At 37.2% G+C, this 22,342-nt stretch overlaps 1 protein-coding gene across 1 annotated transcript; it reads left to right on the top strand.

The window, feature by feature from the left end:
• The first annotated feature begins 5,034 nt into the window (after positions 1–5,034).
• LOC117298290 lies at positions 5,035–12,291 on the top strand. The gene is made up of 5 exons (XM_033781444.1): positions 5,035–5,357; positions 8,565–8,797; positions 9,807–10,455; positions 10,884–11,055; positions 11,934–12,291. The coding sequence occupies exons 2-5, from the start codon at positions 8,600–8,602 to the stop codon at positions 12,172–12,174; spliced, it is 1,260 nt and encodes a 419-aa protein (XP_033637335.1). The 5' UTR covers positions 5,035–5,357; positions 8,565–8,599; the 3' UTR covers positions 12,175–12,291.
• Positions 12,292–22,342: the final 10,051 nt, after the last annotated feature.

Genomic DNA, 22,342 nt, shown 5'->3' with positions numbered 1-22,342 from the left:
TTGGCGCACTAACCTTCTGATTGATTGATTGAAACAAAGAATATATTTTTGTAATCAAAGAGTGTGAAAAGTTACACTGTTTTCCAATCCCAGGATATCCTCGGTCGTAGGCCTATACGCCCACATTTCAGTTTGAAGGACTCCTGAAATATGAGAAAACTACAGAACAAATATCAATATCAACAATATTTCCCGTTCTTCCTATATTTCTGTTCCAGGATTAGCCTGTTTGTATGAGACAGAGACCCTCGGTCAGTGACTCCTTAAAGTTGAAAGAAAACTAACTCCCCTTTTTACGGAGCATCAGGGGCGGGACAACCACCCTCCCAAAGTCGGTTGAAACGGTGGGGGACATTTTTGTCACATCACGAAGAAAAACATTGCCCGGAGAAACAAGAGACTTTTAATCCGGTAAGAAACTTGTACTATTTTTTATTTTATTATATACAATTTTTGGCAAATCAAAGGTCTTGCCCCCTATTAACTGGAATCACCATGTCGATGACTTCAATTCAATTCAATTCAATTAAATTCAGGGAGAAAAAGATCAAAGCGATATAAAGTGAGCAAACTAATCTTTATCACAACGATATTGATACAGATAGGTTTTAAAGTCATCCTGCTAGGACCTCTGAATAGTGAAAACAGAAATTTAAATTAGTCTTTTTTTTGGTCAGTGCTTTTTAAATTCCTCCAATCATCGTTCTGCGATTGCACTCGGCGGCCATTTTTTTTATATGACGTAGACCGTGGCTGGCACTGGGTCACTCTTGGTCGTCCTGCGACCCCGCCCTTTCCCCGGACCCAAATTAAATTTATGTCAATTTTTATGGTCTTCCATGAACATATTTGAGATGTTAACAAGAACAAATTCCCGTCACCCACTTTCCTGTCCCACTTTGAGCACGGAGTAATAAAATAGCCAAAACAATATAAACCAAGTATACATTTAATACTTGGTTTATATTGTTTTGGCTATTTTAGGCAATGGTGACGGGTCGTTAAAAGCCAGCGCCCCGTTTGAACATAGAGCTAGGATGAGAAGGCTGATGACATGTTAAGCGATTCCGTGGTTTGGCAACTTCCATAAAAAGCGACTTGACATTCCAAAATGACTAGTGTTTCTTCAAACATGTTTGAAGAAACAGTGGAGTGGAGAATAACTCGACACTGGGACTCCCCTTATCAACTTGAGGAGAGTATAACCATCACAGTTCAGAAGTCAATGGATACCGTAATGTAAAAAAGTGTAAGATGTCTAGGACTATGTTTTGTTTTGTGTATTTTAAAAAAGTATTTTACATTTTGCACTGTATGCTATATACGGTTACGGCTGTTGCTAAGGGTGTTGCTAAGGACCTCCTATACTTTAGCGTGGAAATCTAGCCGTAGCCACAGCTGTAGCCGCTACTTCGGACTCGGCCTTTTTAATTCCCACAACATGATTCCCACGGAACACATCCCACACGGAGAGAGTTCTGGACTTGAAAAATCCGAATTAGTTTTGCTCGACCTCCCCCTCCAAGCCGGTCGAGTTTCATCCCAAATCTAGACTTGATTTCAAGTCTGAGAGTGAGGCTGCGGTTATTTCTCTTCATCGACCACACAAAGTTCCCCCGCAGATTTGCAATCACGCGCACTAACTCGCACACCCGCCATAAGCCTACGACGGGTGTGCGCTGTTTCAGCCGATAACAACGATCACAGACTTGGAACCAAGTCTACTCCAGATCCGGCCTCATTTCACATTGTGCGTGTTGGTAAATACGTAAACAATGTTCAACCACGCGAAACAAACAACATCCAATCCACACGTGTCAAGAAGGAAGGAAAATATCAAGATCCAATTTACACCCCACAAGTCGTCAGCACCTAGCCCCGCCCCTCTACAACATAACAGTTTTGAATTCAATCCCCGGAACACACAAATAGTTTCACAATTTCTTACCATATTGAAATTTAATAACATCGGAAACCAACACACAGGATAAACGTCAGATTTCTTCAAGATTTAACATGCATTTATTGATCGGTTCGACTTATCGTTCATCGATTATAAGTCCGAAGATCGATTGTTAGTTTACAATTATTATAAGACATCAACAACGCAGTTCTGTGTGTGAATTAGAATTGGATATTGAAAGTTAATAACATCTTAAATCAACACAGGGACAACTCATAATCCAAGTTTCATCAATTTATCTATTGATTGATTTGTTGTTTATTGATTTTAAGCCCGAGATTGATCGTCAGTTTACAATTATTTTTTTGAATTTTTGGTTCATGTCTTAACCACACAACAACAACAACAACATAATATCAATCAATAAAATCATGTAAATGATTGAATTTTATCACGCTGTATCCCATTATGTGACTGTACATTACAACAGATTGGGAACGTGTGTTTGAAGTGAATTTAGTTTAATTTAATTGACTGACAAGAAAACAAACAGTAGATGACCTACGTGGTTTTATTTATCTTTGGAGCATCTTGTTCTTATCCTCAGACATTTCCGAAGTTGTCAATGCATGTCCTTGCTCTATGGTCAATGCCACTGTTGCAACATTTCGAGAACACTAATCAAGTTCAACGACTCTCCCATTGAACTCGACCAAAAAGAGAAATGTTTGTTGCCATCTGACGTTCCTGGTTGCCTAACAACAAGCTTAACGTTCCACACGGGCAATGAATCAAATTGTTCACAGAAATGACTCTCGAATTTCCCTAATTTACTTATGAAATGTTTTTTTACCACAAAACAACAGTATCGTCCCCTTTCACTTCAGGAAGTAATAACGAAGGCCTTTTTGTATCCATTTATGTACACGTCTAACCACAGTTATCTTTCTTTACCCTGGTGGCCTGTGAAATGCTCATAAATCAAGTTGTGACACAACACGCCTCTGTAAAAGTAATTGCTTTAAAGGAATGGCTATAAATGACTGCTGTACTTTCTGTCTTTTAAAACAAAAGTAAAGTATAGGCCTATACCTCGGGTTTTTGGAACTGTTCAATTGCTTTAATTCTAAATAACTTTAGATGCCTACAATAAGACAAACGTGTGAAGATTTAATTTAAAAGGTGGTCGCGTTTTATGTCGACACAGGAAGAATAATCCACAATAGGAAGTAAATACACAATCTGAGAAACGTTACTGCACTAAAGCTTCTCATATTTAAATGTTGGGGCAGAGCAACTTGTATAGTTTTTACCTATAGCCAAATTATATAGATTGAAGTGAAATGTTCCTCAAACTGCTTTATCTATTAAAGGAACAGGTTGTCTTGGATCGGTCGAGTTGGTCTTTGAAAAGCGTTTGTAACCGTTTGTTATAAAATGTGTACGATTAGAAAGATATTTTAAAAGTAGAATATAACATCTCTTAGAATATAATGATTCACACAAGTATCACTCGAATGTGCGTAGTTTCCCTTTTACCTCGTCGACTAACACGGTCTGCCATTTATGGGAGTCAAACTGTTGACTCCCATAAATTAATGGCCGACCGTGTTAGTTCGCAAAGTTAAAGGAAAACCACATAATTCCGAGGCAAATTTGTTTGGATCATTGTATTCTACTTTTACATCATCTTTCTAACCATATGCATTTTATAACAAATGGTTACAAACGCTTTTGAAAGACCAACTCGACCGATCCAAGGCAACGTGTTCCTTCAAGCTGCTGTACAAACGTTTTTATTTGCCATTATTTTGTAGGTAAGGTGGTTACCCAATCACAGGCAGAGTGTATGCTTTCAGTATGTTGTCAGTACTTTCCCTGAAAGAAGCGAAAGAAGTTCTCCAGCTTTTACAATCCATGTTTTGTGTTTACAGCTTCTTCGCAAATAACTTCCATGGTGACCGTGGAGTAAGGAAAATGCACAGAGGTGGTCTCGTACTGTGACTTCGAAATTCACTTCCGCATGGTTATTACGGTAACCATGTACAGTACGATATCCCGAAAGGAACAAGTAATAACACTTTTGTTTTTGTACGATATTGAGTGTATTCTTTATCCCCGATGCAAAAATAACATTCATTAAAGCCATATGGACACTTTCGGAACGGAAACAAGTTCACAGATTTACAAATAACTTACAGGGTTTAATGGTGAAAGACTTCTCTTGAAATATTATTCAATGAAATGCTTTACTTTTTAAGAAAACATTATAACAATATCAATTTTCGATATGGAGAATTACGGATTTATTTTAAACACACGTCACGACCGATTTTGTTGGTCTCGGATTTCCTTTCTGTTAACATTAAAATACAAACAAATCTGTAACTTAGAAAGGTTTTTGAGGCAGTACAATAAAAAACACTGCTCAGAAGGCCAGTTGAGAGGGAACGGTACTTGCCGTCCTCGGGAGGGCTTTCGCGGCACCCCAGAGACAAGGCCACCACACAAGGCCGGAGGCCCAAGTGGACACTTGCCTCCTCAAAATTAAAAGAAGACTTTCAGCGACTAATAAAATATTGATAGAATTGAATTCAGTTTTGAGGCAGGGAGTTAAACCAAAAATAATATTGTCTTTAAAACATTTGTATTTGTAAAGTTCTTTCTAGGATACCGTATCAAATAGTGTGCATAGCAGGTGCCGAACACATGGGCAGAACCCGTGACACTGCCAACCTTGTTAATGACGTCACTTGCATATCTGTTCCCTCGGGGTCGGGAAGTTTCATGTTTGGAAGAGAGAAGAGAGATAAACAAAATCGTCCATTATTAGGTTTGGGGATGGATATTATTTTCCCCGGAAAAAAAAACATCCCCAAGTTTTGGAAGTAAAATGAATGCTTTAAGAAGATAATTCTATTCTTGACTCTTTGAAATATTATGGACTTTTTTTGACGATAACCGGAAGGGCAAACAAATGCGGACAGAGAAAGTGATATGGTTGGTATTTGAAAAGTCCCTTTTGAATAGTGGAACAATCCAAAATCACCGCCACATGTATTTACGTGACAGGCCCTGTAATTTGGTGATGAAACCTTGGCAACACACAGGCTATAAAGGCCAGCAACTTTTACCCTGACAGTCCATAATTCACTTCATATGAAGAAGTCACACTACAAGTCACTATTGAGTAAACAATCAGCTCGAAGAGTTTAGTGTTGTCACATCACTCAAAAACACTGTAAGGACGAATAAACACCGATAATATAAAGGCGCAACCGAACCGCCGAACCAGACCGGTCCACCGCGCCCAAACAACGGTACGCGCGTTGCTGCATCATCAACCACAGTGTCTTTGCCATTCTTCCATAGGTGTGCTCCAGTAAAAAGCTGATTTCTGAAGTGGGAGTTTTGCACTGAGCTTGAGTCCCTGTCGAAGGAAATCCTGAATTTGGTAAGTATTGTAGATACCATGTTATAATTCGTTGTAGCCTACTGTCCATGGCCTACTGAAGTGATTTTTAACAACCTATGTACCTCCATGGTACGTCATAAGATTTTTTTGACACAGTCTTAGAAAAACTACCGCTAAATACAAAAAACCTCTTCACATGCACATGCAGTGAGTGATACACAAACACAACAAGAAAACCCAAAGACAAAACAAAATGGTTCAAACAAATCTCACAATTGTAAACATATTCCTGAAATTTGTTTGGCATACGTACAAAACTATATCCATTTGTTCACACAAAATGCTGCTTTTCCACTTTTGTCTGTTCATTTTAAATTCCCCCTTGTTTCAATTTTAACATAATGTCCAACGGTCCATTTATAACAGTTTGCAATAATATAATTGAATGGATGCGGCTACTATACCAAGTAATTTTGTACATGTTGTACCTCAAAATGCAAAGATGGAAGGGTGATGGGGCCAACCCAACGCCTTTATTGGAACTGAGGTTTCCGGACAAAAGACATCTCCAGAAAAAAAACCGTGAAGGTGCTAATCTGCGCCAGATTACAGTGTGCGTGATTTGGGGTTTGTTTGTATCGAACAAGGAAGGTGTTAACAAGTAGCAGCAGCAGTTTAAAATTGTGTAGCTTTCATGACAACAAAATTGTCTGTCTAGAGTAGCGTCAATCATTCTGTCAATAGTTGTGCTATGTACGCGTACAATTTGCACACGTTCATCGTTAAAAGGCACTGGGCACTCTCAAAATAATTGTAAGCATACAAACTTACTTGGGCAAGCAATGCGTAGATATTGATAGTAAAAAAAACATTGTGAGAAACGGCTCTTGCTCTATGCTCCGAAATGGAAAAGTTTCCGTATGGCGCCCTCACTAATATTAACCCCAATGGATGGCGCGGCCATACGGAAAGTTATCCTCCGAATTAACGTAGTTTTTTAGTAAGAGAAATGTCTCACTCGTATAATAGTGATAGAAGTCTTCAGGCGTGAAACCGTTTACTATGTATTTTATGCGCATCTTGGGACAAAACAAGTGAGAATACTGGTTGTTGACAATAATTATTACCTAAGGTTGCCAGCGATTGTTTTCTTCTTGTACACCTCGCATTCGTAGTTTTTTTGGGTTGAGTAATAATTTTGAATGATTTTAGGCATCGCATGGCGAATTTAAGAAATGTAGGCTACTTTGTATGATTGTTTGTGGTAACACCATGTGTTAAATGCCTCTGTATTTGCTCGATAGATCATGTTCCTTTTCAAAACTTGTCTTGGTTTTGTTGTGCCATATAAACAGAAAAAGTACCACTTTCTCAAGGCTCTAATAACTTTATGACTCAAAAGAAATTAGTTTTGTCTTCCTTATTCAATAAAAGCTTAGGCATGGGTTAATACAATGTGGTTTCAGTTGCAGATTGACCAGATGTTATTTCTTGTCGAATGAAAATTTATATATAAGTTCAAGGAACATTACAGAATTGGTTTTTGCTATAACAAAATAGTTGCTGGCAGTGTAAGCACTTTATGTAATCCACCATACATAAAACCATTTATAAACTGACAAACCTGAAGAACTTCGAGATCGATCGGTCATCTGGGTCACGAGAGAATAGTGAAAAAAACGATTACAAATTTTGCATTGCATTGATGCCAAAATAAAAATGTATAAAACGCTAACTGAGCGATAAACTCCAAACGCGAAGTTAGATTATTTATTTCTCATCTAATATGACATTTCAGACAGAAATATTTCACGGGATGTTTTCAACTATCTACACCATGTAAGTTTTATGTAAATTTGTGATCTTCACGATTTTCGTTTCTTATCTGTAACGTTTCTAATGAAGGCCTACTTGCGACTTCCAACACCCATAACAAAAGGCAATTGTACAAAATGATGGCTTGCTTCAGTTTCAGAAAATCGTGGTTTTCAACAATACATTGGACGTATCTGGAACATGCATTCCTATCACATCACGCTAGAACCATTTTAAATTGATTCTGCATGTGTTTATTCCAAAAAACCTTGGAAACAACAGGTGCTGTTCCCATAAATGGTTGTCGTCTGAATTCCGTCGTTTGAACTCGGAGAATATTTCAGGGGGTTAAATAAAATCAACAACATGCTTACATTGGCGGCGCGTTAAATGCAGAGATAGGTGCATATGGCTCAACTCAAATAGGTCAACTCGTGAATGACAACTCCAAACACCTGTTGCTAGTGGTGTTCAGAAAACGGATGTCAGACACAATTCCTTTACCACACTTCGTACCCTGGATACTTACCACTTCGTACACTGGATACTTCGTACCTGCGGGTCACTTCGTACCGTGAAATACCCATCGGGTATACGAAGCACTTGGTAAATGCACGAAGGCTGGCGAAAGAATTATTTCAATCAACAGACTCGAGAAAGTTGTCTTTCGTTTAACTGCATTCCACGAAAAATCCGAGTTGTATTTCTTTTAAAGTTAAAATGACCTACTGGTATCCCAAAATTATCATCACTACTGTCAACATGTGAATTTGTTTTTGATTGTATAATTTGTTGGTGCATAATTACCGTGACATTCGTCTAGATGCACATCGTCTATGTACTTTCAAACTTTGTTTGAAGAAACTGTTCTTAAAAGAAATTCTGACGACACAAAATTGGTTTAAAGACAGTGGACACTTTTGGTAATTGTCAAAGACTAGTCTTCACAGTTAGTGTATCTCAACATATGCATAAAATAACAAACCTGTGAAAATTTGAGCTCAATCGGTCGTCGAAGTTGCGAGATAATAACGAAAGAAAGAAAAACCTTGTCACACGAAGTTGTGTGCTTTCTGATGCTTGATTTCGAGACCTCAAGTTCTAAACTTGAGGTCTCGAAATCAAATTCGTGGAAAATTACTGATTTCTCGAAAACTACGTCACTTCAGAGGGAGCTGTTTCTCACAATGTTTTATACTATCAACCTCTCCCCACTACTGGTAATCAAGAAAGGTTTTATGGTGATAATTATTTTGAGTAATTACCAATAGTGTCCACTGCCTTTAACCATATTTCTTTATTAAACGACAAGGGTGTGACAAAATGTCGGTAACGTAGCAAGACCAAAGACCAGAGATGGAATGCAATGTTTGACCTCTTACGCCTGTTGACGACCTCAAGCTTTAACTTGTTTATTTTTCCTTCTTCCAGATCAGGTTATACAATCTTGCCTCGGCATAAACAAGATGACTCCCCTAATTTCACGACTCCTCGTCGTGATGTTGGTGGTCCTGGGCACCGGGGCCCGCAAGCCGTTCATCCCGGGGAAGGCCAAGCCCGCACCCGCTACCACACAGGAAAGCCGTGCAATGGACACAAACATTGTGGACTTCGAGAGGCGCATGGCCGAAGTGGAGAAAAGCACATCTGTTATGAAACAGGAGGTAAGGTAAAAGTTCATGGAGCATTGAAATTGTTTTATTATTACTTTGTCAACTGTTGGTACCGAAACAAGAAGGTACATTTGTCACCTTAAACTCACATCAGCCCCGGAAAAGTGTTTCGATGGCCAGCCAGCAAAGGAAGTCTAATCATGTATGGGGACATACACAACCGCCGGGCCAATTCCTCCATGGGCTAATCAAGCATGCTGCCAATCCAAAGCTTTCGAAGATAAATTACACTATCTCACTTTTTAAGAGCAGTGTATAGACGATGGTACCTGTGACATTACATGTTTACAAAAGAGCCATAGAGCCTGGACTTCCAGCAGGTACGATTTTTACACAGCTTAATGTAAGAAATCATAAAACTTGATATTTTATGAAGATTGCACTGTCTAATTCTTATCAACTTTTGATGATAAAAGGCTCACATCTCAAAACGTGTCCAGCTTTTACTTAAATAATTCTTGGATTTATGTGGAAATTATGACACAAAATGTCAACTTTCTCAACCTGTGTAGTACTGTGCCTGCCAGAATACTCAAAGAATGTTCAAGGTCACACTTATTGTAAACAAAGTTCACATGGTATATACTTCTGGTATGACCAGTTTCCGCTCTTAGTGTATCCCAACATAATGCATCAAATTAAAAACCTGTGACCGTTTGGGTGGGGTCAAAAAAAAAAAAAAAATGGTTGCAACGAAATGTGATTTCAGATGCCCGAGAAAGGCTTCTGATGCCTAAAGCATTTCTAAGATTCAATTTGTTGGGTGAAAATATGTTTTATAATGAACAGCTCCAGTGCTTTTTTACCAAGTTAGTTTTTATGGTGATTTTGCATAATTATCAAAGGTATAAAAAGAACAGTGATGAACATTGTAGCATATACAGAGAAACTGTACAACTCTTGCTTGCCACTGGAAAATAAAAATGAAAATCTAATCATCATCAACATGATCATTCAAAAGTTCATAATGTTTCTCTCTCTTTCTTGTTATTGTCTGCAGATGGTAGAAGTTGTATCCGAGAACAGAGAGCTGAAAGAACGTTTAGGAGGAATGACAACTACAATGGCAGAACTGCACACTGCCCACCAGCGCGTCCAGGAACTCGAACGAATCCTCAAGAAATTCGAGAACTTCTTCGGCGTCCTCTACAGCGAACTACCTGATGTCTTCGCCAGAGAGATCACAATCGAGAAGAGGCTGTCGAGCCTAAATGAGTACATTGGTAACAGGGAGTCCGAACTTGTGGCGCTGCGGACCCCACCAACGGTCAAGGCCGAACCCGGTGAGAACCCCGTGGATGAAGAACTTCTCGGTGCGGCTATGCGACAGCTCAGCACTGAAAACAGCAACATGAAGTTCCGAATGGAGAGCATGGAGAGGATGATGAGCGAGCCTTCAAAGGACCGTCTTACTTCAGGAGGATCATTCAACGGCGGTGCTATGGATGACGAGACGGCAGAGAGACTGGAGAGACTTGAACGCTTGGTGGCGCTACAGTTGGCCCCTCAGCTTGATGATGATGACGAGGATCAGAACCCCATGCAGAGGATGTCACCTGGTGGAGCAACCTCCAGTTCGAGATTGGCTCTCAGTGAATCAGATACAGAAATACTGAGAGATGAGCTGAACAGCGTCCGATCTCTTTCAAGTAAGTTACATCATCTCTGGTTGGGGAAATGTAGCCGCTTGGCGGCAGCAGAGAGGTAGAGCGGTCTTGTGGGGTTGCTCGAGACTTTGGCCCTGTACGAAACCTCGGCTTTGGGATTCGGCTCAGGCTAGCTTGGCCCTGCGGTTGTTTTGACATTTTGCACGTGCTTTGTGTACGTGCTCAGGGCTTCAGACAAGAGAGAACGGATCCTGAAACCAAACCCGTGGTTTCGAAAGGGGCCTAGAGAACAAACATGACAACAACCAATGCTGATTGCTCAATGTCCGAAACACAAAAAAAATAAACATTGAAGTCTCCCAGCCTCTTGAAAGCCAAATCAAATATAGATTTTAGTTTGTATCTTTTGTCGACTTTCATTTCAAACAATTCATTCCTTTATACCTCCTTTTTGTAAATGCAATTACCAGGTACCAGGAAAAGTCTGTTCTCTGCCGGAGCAACACGTCACTTAACCGGCCAAACGGGCGTTTACCAGACTGTCGTCTTCGACAACGTCTTCGCCAATAAGGGCAACCACTTCAAGGAACATAACAGCACGTTCGTCTGCCACATCAACGGCTACTACTTCTTCTCCTTTACGTAAGTGCTGTTGTTGTTGTTGTTGTTGTTGTTGTTGTTGTTTTGTTTACAGGCTCTGGACACTATTGGTAGTTACTCAAAATAATTGTTAGCCTGAAAAACAACTTACTTGCGTGCAAAGGAGAGCTGTTGACAGTATACAGTATTGTGAGAAACTGCTCCCTCAGAAGTGACATGGTTGTGTGTTGTTTGAGAAATAGGTAATTTTTCACTCAAATATTAAAATTCTTCAGGCCTTAAGACGTTTTTAGGCTTCTGAGAGCACACAAATTTGAGCAATAAGGGTGTTTATTCGGGTACTATTCTCTTGCACTTCGATGACCAATCGAGTCAAAATTTCACAGATTTGTTTATTTATTTATAATTTTATGCATAAAATGTTAGGATGCACCAATTACCAAAGGTTTCCAGTACCTTTGAAGGCCGATTAACATCCTTTAACATCCGATTAACACCTGAAGATAGCGTACTGATGGAAATGTTAAGTTGTCATCCACCAATTCTTTTTGGAACCAACACTATATCAGAAGATTTACACATGTTTCGAACAGTCTTCTCCTGACTCCTGAAAACGGTTTGAAATGTCAAGACCACACCAGATCTTTCAGAGCCAACACCTATCCCAAAAGAATTAATACATTGTTGCATCGGAAGTTAACCATTTTAATTATAGTTATTTCTTACATAAAAAATTCATGTGGCCCTTAATCTATGTTTTTGTTAAATTGTTTATTTTGTTGTTGAGACGTTTTTATAGATTTTTCGTCCGGCCGTTCTTGCATTTATACCATCAGTGTTTTTGGTTGGAAAGTTGTTTGCAACAGTTTTTGTCTATTTTCTGATTATTTGGTATTTGTGTCATTTTCTATATAATGCAGGGTGCGTTCCTACGACCACAAATACATGGGCGTCACCTTACTGAAGAACGGCAACAGAGTGACAGGTATCGGAGGCGAACCAGGAGAAAGGAACCAGATGATGTCGCAATCACTCGTACTTCAACTGCAGCAGGGTGATCAGGTCCATCTCGTCCTTACACCTTCTGATGCGTACGCTATCTACAGCGACCATGGCAAGTACTGCACGTTCACAGGCTTCCTTATTTACAAGGGGTCGTAAAGCAGCCGTTGATGGTCGGAGGTACTGCTCCCTTTTGCTCCAAGTTTTTGTTGTTGATTAAAACTGTTTAAAGACACTGGACACTATTGGCAATTGTCAAAGACCATTCTTCTAACTAGGCGTATCCCAACATATGCATAAAAAACAAGCCTGTGAAAATCTGAGCTCAATTGGTAGTCGGAGTTGTGAGGATGAAAGAAAGAACACCCTTGTCACATGAAGTTGTGTTCTTTCAGATGCTTGATTTCGAGACCCTACTTCAGAGGGAGCAGTTTCTCACAATGTTTTATACTATCAACAGCTCTCCATTACTCGTAACCAAGTAAGGTAACAATTATTTGAGAAAATTATACCAATAGTGTCCAGTGCCTTTTATGTTCAATTTGGTCACCAAACTATTGACTCTTGAAGTTTCTGGGAGCCAGAACGCACCACTACTTGAAATCGTTACATTTCTCTCTTTACCAGGCAGGCCTGATACTTCACGGAGGCAACGAAGGCAATTGCCTCCATGCCCCCTGGTCATTGCCTTGGTGCCACTGAAACACTGCCTTGATGCCTTTGCCCTTTTTACCAGGCAGGTCTGATACTTCACTAGGGCAACAAAGGCGATTGCCACCATGCCCCCTGGTGCCCATGAAACACTCCAGTAGAAGTTTACAATTGACTCGTAGGGTGCCCTTTACCACAGAGAAAAATGCCTTGGTGTCTTTGCCCTTTAAGCAGCTCTAGGGCACTAAGCCAGGGTTCCATTGCCTTGTCCTCACCGTTTTAACTAAATCAATGTCTTTTAAAACAAATTGCTTACGGTATATAAAGCTGTATTTTAAACACTTGTGTATTTCTAATTTTACATATGTATATTTTTTAAATAATAAATTTTTCGACTTTTTTATACACAGGCGATTTCATGTTTCTCAATTTTGAGTAAGGTTTGAAAGGAGAATGGCTTGAAAAAGTTTCTTAAAGGCAGTGGACACTATTGGTAACTACTCAAAATAATTATCAGCATAAAACTTCACTTGGTAACGAGTAATGGGGAGAGGTTGATAGTATAAAATATTGTGAAAAACGGCGCCCTCTGAAGTGACATAGTTTTTGAGACAGTAGTAATTTTACACGAATATGATTTTGAGACCTCAAGTTTGGAATTTGAGGTCTCGAAATCAAGCATCTGAAAGCACACAACTTTGAGTGACAAGGGTGTTTTTTATTTCATTCATATCTCGCAACTTCGACGACCAATTGAGCTCAAATTTTCACAGGTTTGTTATTTTATGCAAATGTTAAGATACACCAAGTGAGAAGACTGGTCTTTGACAATTACTAATTGTGTCCACTGTCTTTAACAATAAATCATTGTTATAAAACAGCACAACAAACCTTGCAGGCCTTTGCATTTTATTCATAGGAGATTGAATAGAAGTTTGTTAACACCAGGTATTGAAGAGTAATAAAGAACTTCAGTGTAACCTTGCAATTGTTTTACCTAAAAACCTTTTCTGTCTGATCTGCTTTAATATCAAGTGACATCCTTATGTTGGCCTTGTACATATTTTCGAAAAGTTCACTTTAGCCTTATGATTTTTTCGAAAAGTTACTAGGCCTTAATAGCCTTATGATTTTTTGGAAAAGTTCACAAGGTTAATATAGCCTTATGATTTTTTCGAAAAGTTCACAAGGAAAAGCCTTATGATTTTTCGAAAAGTTCACAAGGCTGTAGCCTTATGATTTTTTCAAAAAGTTCACAAGTTCATGCCTTTTTCGAAAAGTTCACAAGGCTCTAGCCTTATGATCTTTTTGAAAAGTTCACAAGGCTATAGCCTTATGATTTTTTCGAAAAGTTCACAAGGCTATAGCCTGATGATTGTTTTCGAAAAGTTCACAAGGCTATAGCCTTATGATTTTTTGCGAAAAATTCACAAGGCTATAGCCTTATGATTTTTCGAAAAGTTCACAAGGCTATAGCCTGATGATTTTTTGCGAAAAGTTCACAAGGCTATAGCCTTATGATTTTTCGAAAAGTTCACAAGGCTATAGGATGATTTTTTCGAAAAGTTCACAAGTTCACAAGGCTATATGATTTTTTTGAAAAGTTCACAAGGCTATAGCCTTATGATTTTTTCGAAAAGTTCACAAGTTCACAAGGCTATATGATTTTTTTGAAAAGATCACAAGGCTATAGCCTTATGATTTTTTGCGAAAAATTCACAAGGCTCTAGCCTGATGATTGTTTTCGAAAAGTTCACAAGTTCACAAGGCTATAGCCTTATGATTTCTCGAAAAGTTCACAAGGCTATAGCCTTATGATTTTTTGAAAAGTTCACAAGGCTATAGCCTTATGATTTTTTCGAAAAGTTCACAAGGCTCTAGCCTGATGATTGTCTTCGAAAAGTTCACAAGTTCACAAGGCTATATGATTTTTTTGAAAAGTTCACAAGGCTATAGCCTTATGATTGTTTTCGAAAAGTTCACAAGGCCTTATGATTTTTTGCAAAAAGTTCACAAGTTCAAAAGGCTATAGCCTTATGATTTTTTTGAAAAGTTCACAAGGCTATAGCCTTATGATTTTTTGCGAAAAGTTCACAAGTTCAAAAGGCTATAGCCTTATGATTTTTTCGAAAAGTTCACAAGGCTATAGCCTTATGATTGTTTTCGAAAAGTTCACGAGACTATAGCCTTATGATTTTTTTGAAAAGTTCACAAGGCTATAGCCTTATGATTTTTCGAAAAGTTCACAAGGCTATAGCCTTATGATTTTTTCGAAAAGTTCAAAGTTCATGATTTTTTCGAAAAGTTCACAGCCTTATGATTTTTCGAAAAGTTCACAAGGCTATAGCCTTATGATTTTTTGAAAAGTTCACAAGGCTATATAGCCTTATGATTTTTTCAAAAAGTTCACAAGGCTCTAGCCTGATGATTGTTTTCGAAAAGTTCACAAGTTCACAAGGCTATAGCCTTATGATTTCTCGAAAAGTTCACAAGGCTATAGCCTTATGATTTTTTGAAAAGTTCACAAGGCTATAGCCTTATGATTTTTTGAAAAGTTCACAAGGCTATAGCCTTATGATTTTTTCGAAAAGTTCACAAGGCTCTAGCCTGATGATTGTCTTCGAAAAGTTCACAAGGCTATAGCCTTATGATTGTTTTCGAAAAGTTCACAAGGCCTTATGATTTTTTGCAAAAAGTTCACAAGTTCAAAAGGCTATAGCCTTATGATTTTTTGAAAAGTTCACAAGGCTATAGCCTTATGATTTTTTCGAAAAGTTCACAAGGCTCTAGCCTGATGATTGTCTTCGAAAAGTTCACAAGGCTATAGCCTTATGATTTTTCGAAAAGTTCACAAGGCTGTAGCCTTATGATTTTTTCGAAAAGTTCACAAGGCTATATAGCCTTATGATTTTTCGAAAAGTTCACAAGGCTATAGCCTTATGATTTTTTCGAAAAGTTCACAAGTTCAGAAGGCTATATGATTTTTTTGAAAAGTTCACAAGGCTATAGCCTTATGATTGTTTTCGAAAAGTTCACAAGGCCTTATGATTTTTTTGAAAAGTTCACAAGGCTATAGCCTTATGATTTTTTGCGAAAAGTTCACAAGTTCAAAAGGCTATAGCCTTATGATTTTTTTGAAAAGTTCACAAGGCTATAGCCTTATGATTTTTTGCGAAAAGTTCACAAGTTGAAAAGGCTATAGCCTTATGATTTTTTTGAAAAGTTCACAAGGCTATATGATTTTTCGAAAAGTTCACAAGGCTATAGCCTTATGATTTTTTCGAAAAGTTCACAAGTTCACAAGGCTATAGCCTTATGATTTTTTCGAAAAGTTCACAAGGCTATAGCCTTATGATTGTTTTCGAAAAGTTCACAAGGCTATAGCCTTATGATTGTTTTCGAAAAGTTCACAAGGCTATAGCCTTATGATTTTTTGCGAAAAGTTCACAAGTTCAAAAGGCTATAGCCTTATGATTTTTTGCGAAAAGTTCACAAGTTCAAAAGGCTATAGCCTTATGATTTTTTCGAAAAGTTCACAAGGCTATAGCCTTATGATTGTTTTCGAAAAGTTCACAAGGCTATAGCCTTATGATTGTTTTCGAAAAGTTCACAAGGCCTTATGATTTTTTCGAAAAGTTCACAAGGCTATAGCCTTATGATTTTTTCGAAAAGTTCACAAGGGTATAGCCTTATGATTTTTTGCGAAAAGTTCACAAGGCTATAGCCTTATGATTGTTTTCGAAAAGTTCACAAGGCTATAGCCTTATGATTTTTCGAAAAGTTCACAAGGCTATAGCCTTATGATTTTTGCGAAAAGTTCACAAGTTCAAAAGGCTATAGCCTTATGATTGTTTTCGAAAAGTTCACAAGGCTATAGCCTTATGATTTTTTTGAAAAGTTCACAAGGCTATAGCCTTATGATTTTTCGAAAGTTCACAAGGCTATAGCCTTATGATTTTTGCGAAAAGTTCACAAGTTCAAAAGGCTATAGCCTTATGATTTTTTGCGAAAAGTTCACAAGTTCAAAAGGCTATAGCCTTATGATTTTTTCGAAAAGTTCACAAGGCTATAGCCTTATGATTGTTTTCGAAAAGTTCACAAGGCTATAGCCTTATGATTTTTTTGAAAAGTTCACAAGGCTATAGCCTTATGATTTTTCGAAAAGTTCACAAGGCTATAGCCTTATGATTTTTTCGAAAAGTTCACAAGTTCACAAGGCTATAGCCTTATGATTTTTTCGAAAAGTTCACAAGGCTATAGCCTTATGATTTTTCGAAAAGTTCACAAGGCTATAGCCTTATGATTTTTTCGAAAAGTTCACAAGGCTATAGCCTTATGATTTTTTGCGAAAAGTTCACAAGTTCACAAGGCTATAGCCTTATGATTTTTTTGAAAAGTTCACAAGGCTATAGCCTTATGATTTTTTGCGAAAAGTTCACAAGTTCAAAAGGCTATAGCCTTATAATTTTTTTGAAAAGTTCACAAGGCTATAGCCTTATGATTTTTTGCGAAAAGTTCACAAGTTCAAAAGGCTATAGCCTTATGATTTTTTTGAAAAGTTCACAAGGCTATAGCCTTATGATTTTTCGAAAAGTTCACAAGGCTATAGCCTTATGATTTTTTCGAAAAGTTCACAAGTTCACAAGGCTATAGCCTTATGATTTTTTCGAAAAGTTCACAAGGCTATAGCCTTATGATTGTTTTCGAAAAGTTCACAAGGCTATAGCCTTATGATTTTTTTGAAAAGTTCACAAGGCCTTATGATTTTTTGCGAAAAGTTCACAAGTTCAAAAGGCTATAGCCTTATGATTTTTTTGAAAAGTTCACAAGGCTAACTTATTTTTTTTTGCGAAAAGTTCACAAGTTCAAAAGGCTATAGCCTTATGATTTTTTCGAAAAGTTCACAAGGCTATAGCCTTATGATTGTTTTCGAAAAGTTCACAAGGCTATAGCCTTATGATTTTTTCGAAAAGTTCACAAGGCTATAGCCTTATGATTTTTCGAAAAGTTCACAAGTTCACAAGGCTATAGCCTTATGATTTTTTGCGAAAAGTTCACAAGGCTATAGCCTTATGGTTTTTCGAAAAGTTCACAAGTTCACAAGGCTATATGATTTTTTCGAAAAGTTCACCTTAAGCCTGATGATTGTTTTCGAAAAGTTCACAAGGCTATAGCCTTATGATTTTTTCGAAAAGTTCACAAGGCTATTATAGCCTAATGATTTTTTTGAAAAGTTCACAAGGCTATATATATAGCCTCATGATTTGTTTGAAAAGTTCACAAGGCTATAGCCTTATGATTTTTCGAAAAGTTCACAAGGCTTATGATTTTTTCGAAAAGTTCACAAGTTCACAAGGCTATAGCCTTATGATTTTTTGGAAAAGTTCACAAGGCTATAGCCTTATGATTTTTCGGAAAAGTTCACAAGGGTATAGCCTTATGATTTTTTGGAAAAGTTCACAAGGCTTATGATTTTTTCGAAAAGTTCACAAGTTCACAAGGCTATAGCCTTATGATTTTTTGGAAAAGTTCACAAGGCTATAGCCTTATGATTTTTTGGAAAAGTTCACAAGGGTATAGCCTTATGATTTTTTGGAAAAGTTCACAAGGCTATATAGCCTTATGATTTTCGAAAAGTTCTCAAGGCTATAGCCTTATGATTTTTTTAAAAGTTCACAAGGCTATAATAAACCTTATGATTTTTTCGAAAAGTTCACAAGGCTATAAAGTTCACAAGGCTATAGCCTTATGATTTTTTGGAAAAGTTCACAAGGCTATAACCTTATGATTTTTTGGAAAAGTTCACAAGGCTATAACCTTATGATTTTTTGGAAAAGTTCACAAGGCTATATATAGCCTTATGATTTTTCGAAAAGTTCACTGGGCTATTGATTTTCACATAGCCTTATGATTTTTTCGAAAAGTTCTCAAGGCTATAGCCTTATGATTTTTCGAAAAGTTCACAAGGCTATATAGCCTGATGATTTTTCGAAAAGTTCACAAGTTCACAAGGCTATAGCCTTATGATTTTTTGAAAAGTTCCCAAGGCTATTATAAGCCTTATGATTTTTTTGAAAGTTCACAAGGCCTTATATTTTTTTGGAAAAGTTCACAAGGCTTATATAGCCTTATGATTTTTTGGAAAAGTTCACAAGGCTTATGATTTTTTTGAAAAGTTCACAAGGCTATAGCCTTATGATTTTTTCGAAAAGTTCACAAGGAAAAGCCTTATGGTTTTTTGGAAAAGTTCACAAGGCTATATATATATATAGCCTTATGATTTTGTGAACTTTCCAAAAAAAAATCAACAATTTTAAGCGAAAAGTTCACAGAGTACACATTTTCAAGTAAATAGTTGACAAGGCTGTAGCCTTGTTCATATTTTGAAGCGAAAAGAAAAGCTCACAAGGATATAGCCTTGTACACATTTTCAAGTGAAAAGTACACATTTTCAAGTGAAAAGTACACATTTTCAAGCGAAAAGTTCACAAGGCCTTGTACACACTTTCAAGCGAAAAGTTCACAAGGCTATAGCCCTGTACACATTTTCAAGTGAAGTTCACATTTTCAAGCGAAAAGTTCACAAGGTGCACATTTTTCAGCGACAAGTTCACATGGCCTTGTACACATTTTAGTACAAAAACGTTACAAACCTTGCATTTTCAGCAAATTTTTATTTTTTACAAACGAACAAAAACAAATTTAAGGGTTACATTATAACGAACCAATGAAAACCTCCACATAAAACAAAAATCACAAAGATTAAAAGCTAGACAATTCATTTAAATTTTCTGTTTCCCTCCCCCCCCCAAAAAAAAAGGACATCGAAATATTATAAATATTTCACCCTTAAACAATTGACGTCATGTGAAATCCTTGGATATTCTTACCAAAGGAACACATTTGAAGATCTGACATCTACTTTTTGATGGCCTCAAGATTGGCAAATTAAATATTCATGTATTCATCAATCAATTAATTAGTAATGTGCAGCCGGTTGATGTACTACAAGAAGTTTAATAAGGGCCTTGTCACACCATAGAGAAAGGACAACACGAGGCAACCAAATGCAGTGCACACAACAGGCCTACTTCGGTAGCACATGTGCGGGTCATTTGTTAAACAATGCTTTCCAGTATTTCAGAGAATTAATATGTGAATTAAAAATGTTAATGTTTTTTTTTTTAGGCGGAGATTTCCTGGAATTAAATAGATGGATTGCAACACTAGTCACCGACCACCATCTTTGCTGTATAAACAAGGTGCAAGTGCTCGTGTGTATGCACTGCACATGCACTTCTCCCTTGTAAATACATCAAAGATGGCAGTTGATGATGCGTATAGCAATCCATCTATTGCCTCTTGCGACATAACCCTAAAAGAAGATATGGGAAAACATTAAAAACTCAAGATTTGGACAAACTTTGAAATTATTAAAATTTCAGAATTTAAAATACATTTTAAGAACATGATCCAATATCATTTGCTGGCACAAAATAATACTTATAACATTAATATTAATGTCATTAATAAAATTGTGTGTATTTTAAAATGTACAGTACATACATGTAAAGAGTGTTATTACCTTTCATAGAAATAAACATACTGGAACGAAATTGGCAACAAGTGATCATTGTTGAAATTATTTTAAAATGTTTTCAATCCATAAATAAACTGAGATTGAATTTGCATGAGATTAAACAGATTTTAATTAAGTAAAAAACAATCACTTTGACTACCTTTCTCCTTTGCTTTTCAGAAAAATTCAAGAAAAGCCTTGTCACGTCATCATAGGTTTTCTGATTGTTCATGTGAGAAATAATAATAATTATATGGATTCGTATTTACATATCATACATACACATGCATTCAAGTTAAATTACCACAACACAAACAGTTTTGCCAGGCTGCCAGTAAAGCACCCACTTATTTCAGTGGTTCAATTGCAACATTTCCTTCCAAGAATATGTAGAAACAATTGTTTCTCCTGAGTAAACCCACCATTTCACATTAACTGTAGGCTATGTACATGATACATGAATAGGGATACAACTGTACACAAAACTACACATGTACAAGAACAGTGAACGAGTATTCACTAAATGATACCATATTGCGGGCTGGCACAGTGAATCTATCCAAACCACAGTGGGTGATATGGAACAGTCACACAGTAGGATGGTTAACTGTGTACATGTTCAGTGGATAGGATTCACCACATGAAATCAAACTGAAGACTGCATAGTTTATCATTAACCACAGTGGATATGATATTGAATGGTCTCACAGTAGGAGGGTTGACTGTGTACTGGGTACGTGTAATCAACACATAACATCAATCTGCAGGCCTGCATATTTTATCTTTCATTCAAAACTACCGCATGGGTGATATTGAATGGTCAGACAGTAGGAGGGTTGACTGTGTGCTGTGTATGCAACCAACACATACAATCAATATGCTGGCATAGTTTACATGTATCTTTTATTCAAAACCACAGTGTATGATATATTAAAGGGTCCCACAGTAGGAGGGTTGATTGTGTCTTGTGTACATATGATATCCTATCGCAGGCTGGCATAGTTTATCATTAACAACCACAGCAGATATGATATTGAATGGTCGGACAATGGGAAGGTTGACTGTGTACTGTGTTGATGCATTCACTACATTACATTATAGTTTATCTATTATTTAAAACCACACCGAATGATATTAAATGGTCAGACAGTAGGAGGGTTAATAATACGTACATGATCTCTGTCTGGTCTCTTTGGATTTCTAATCACTACTTCCATAATTATTGTGAATACAGGACACCAGACACCTACATCTCATAAAAAAAATAAAAATTTGAAACTTTTTTTGGACACTTTGTGGCAGCAGACTCACCAGGTAAATCCATTATTATCCTGACTGACGTCCTTTAGTTTAGCACTAGGAGTGCGCTCCACAATTGCGCAAACATATTGCAACCGTTTGCGCAAACATTTTTTATCATTGGAACAATTGGTGCGCACTTCAAGATGTCAATGTGGCGGCGGTCTGCAATGAAGATGGTGACACCGCGCGTAGTTTTTCATAACATTGTTATTGCATTGTGACATCAACTAATTAAGTTTGTTATATCAATCCCATTTGAAAACACACCATTATCAATTTCGTGTGACAATTAACAATTATGTTGTCTGTTTGTCCGGCATTTGAAAACCACCCAACAACACCTCAGAAGTACGTTCACCCAAGTTTGCCAACGGTGGTGGCGACAACTCATTACACTGGAAATTGTTGGCGAATCTGAGTAAACGGTGGCAACGCTTACGTGAGTGAAGCGCACCCCTCAACCCTTTTGTTATATATACAGTAATCTAAAACAAGGTTAAAATTTTTTTTCTTAATTGAGAGAATGGCCTCTTGGCAATTTGAACTGGCAACTAAAATTGGTGATTTGTACCTCCATAAAAACCCTTGCACATAATCAACTTTTTTTTAAATTCCCTCTTTAAAGAATCACCCCGTTTCCAAAAAAACAAATTTCATTTCTTTCCTTCAGCAAAGGATTTCTTGAGTATAAGCTTTGGATTGTACAGTGAATTTACTTAAAAATTAATAAAAGTATTTACATTTGTACAAAATGTTTACATATCACCAGCAAACAAAATTAATTTGAATTGTTAA

The sequence above is a fragment of the Asterias rubens genome, chromosome 13 (assembly GCF_902459465.1).
Source record: "Asterias rubens chromosome 13, eAstRub1.3, whole genome shotgun sequence".
NCBI classification, from domain to species: domain Eukaryota; kingdom Metazoa; phylum Echinodermata; class Asteroidea; order Forcipulatida; family Asteriidae; genus Asterias; species Asterias rubens.
Note: the sequence above shows the minus strand (reverse complement) of the source record. Positions and strands in the feature narration are given on the sequence as shown.

Excerpts from the sequence above, each read along its gene's own strand:
- LOC117298290 (XM_033781444.1), top strand. The coding sequence starts at position 8,600 with ATGACTCCCCTAATTTCACGACTCCTCGTCGTGATGTTGGTGGTCCTG. Across the intron at positions 8,798-9,806 it reads CATCTGTTATGAAACAGGAG|ATGGTAGAAGTTGTATCCGA; the intron begins GTAAGGTAAAAG and ends TATTGTCTGCAG. Across the intron at positions 11,056-11,933 it reads TACTACTTCTTCTCCTTTAC|GGTGCGTTCCTACGACCACA; the intron begins GTAAGTGCTGTT and ends TATATAATGCAG.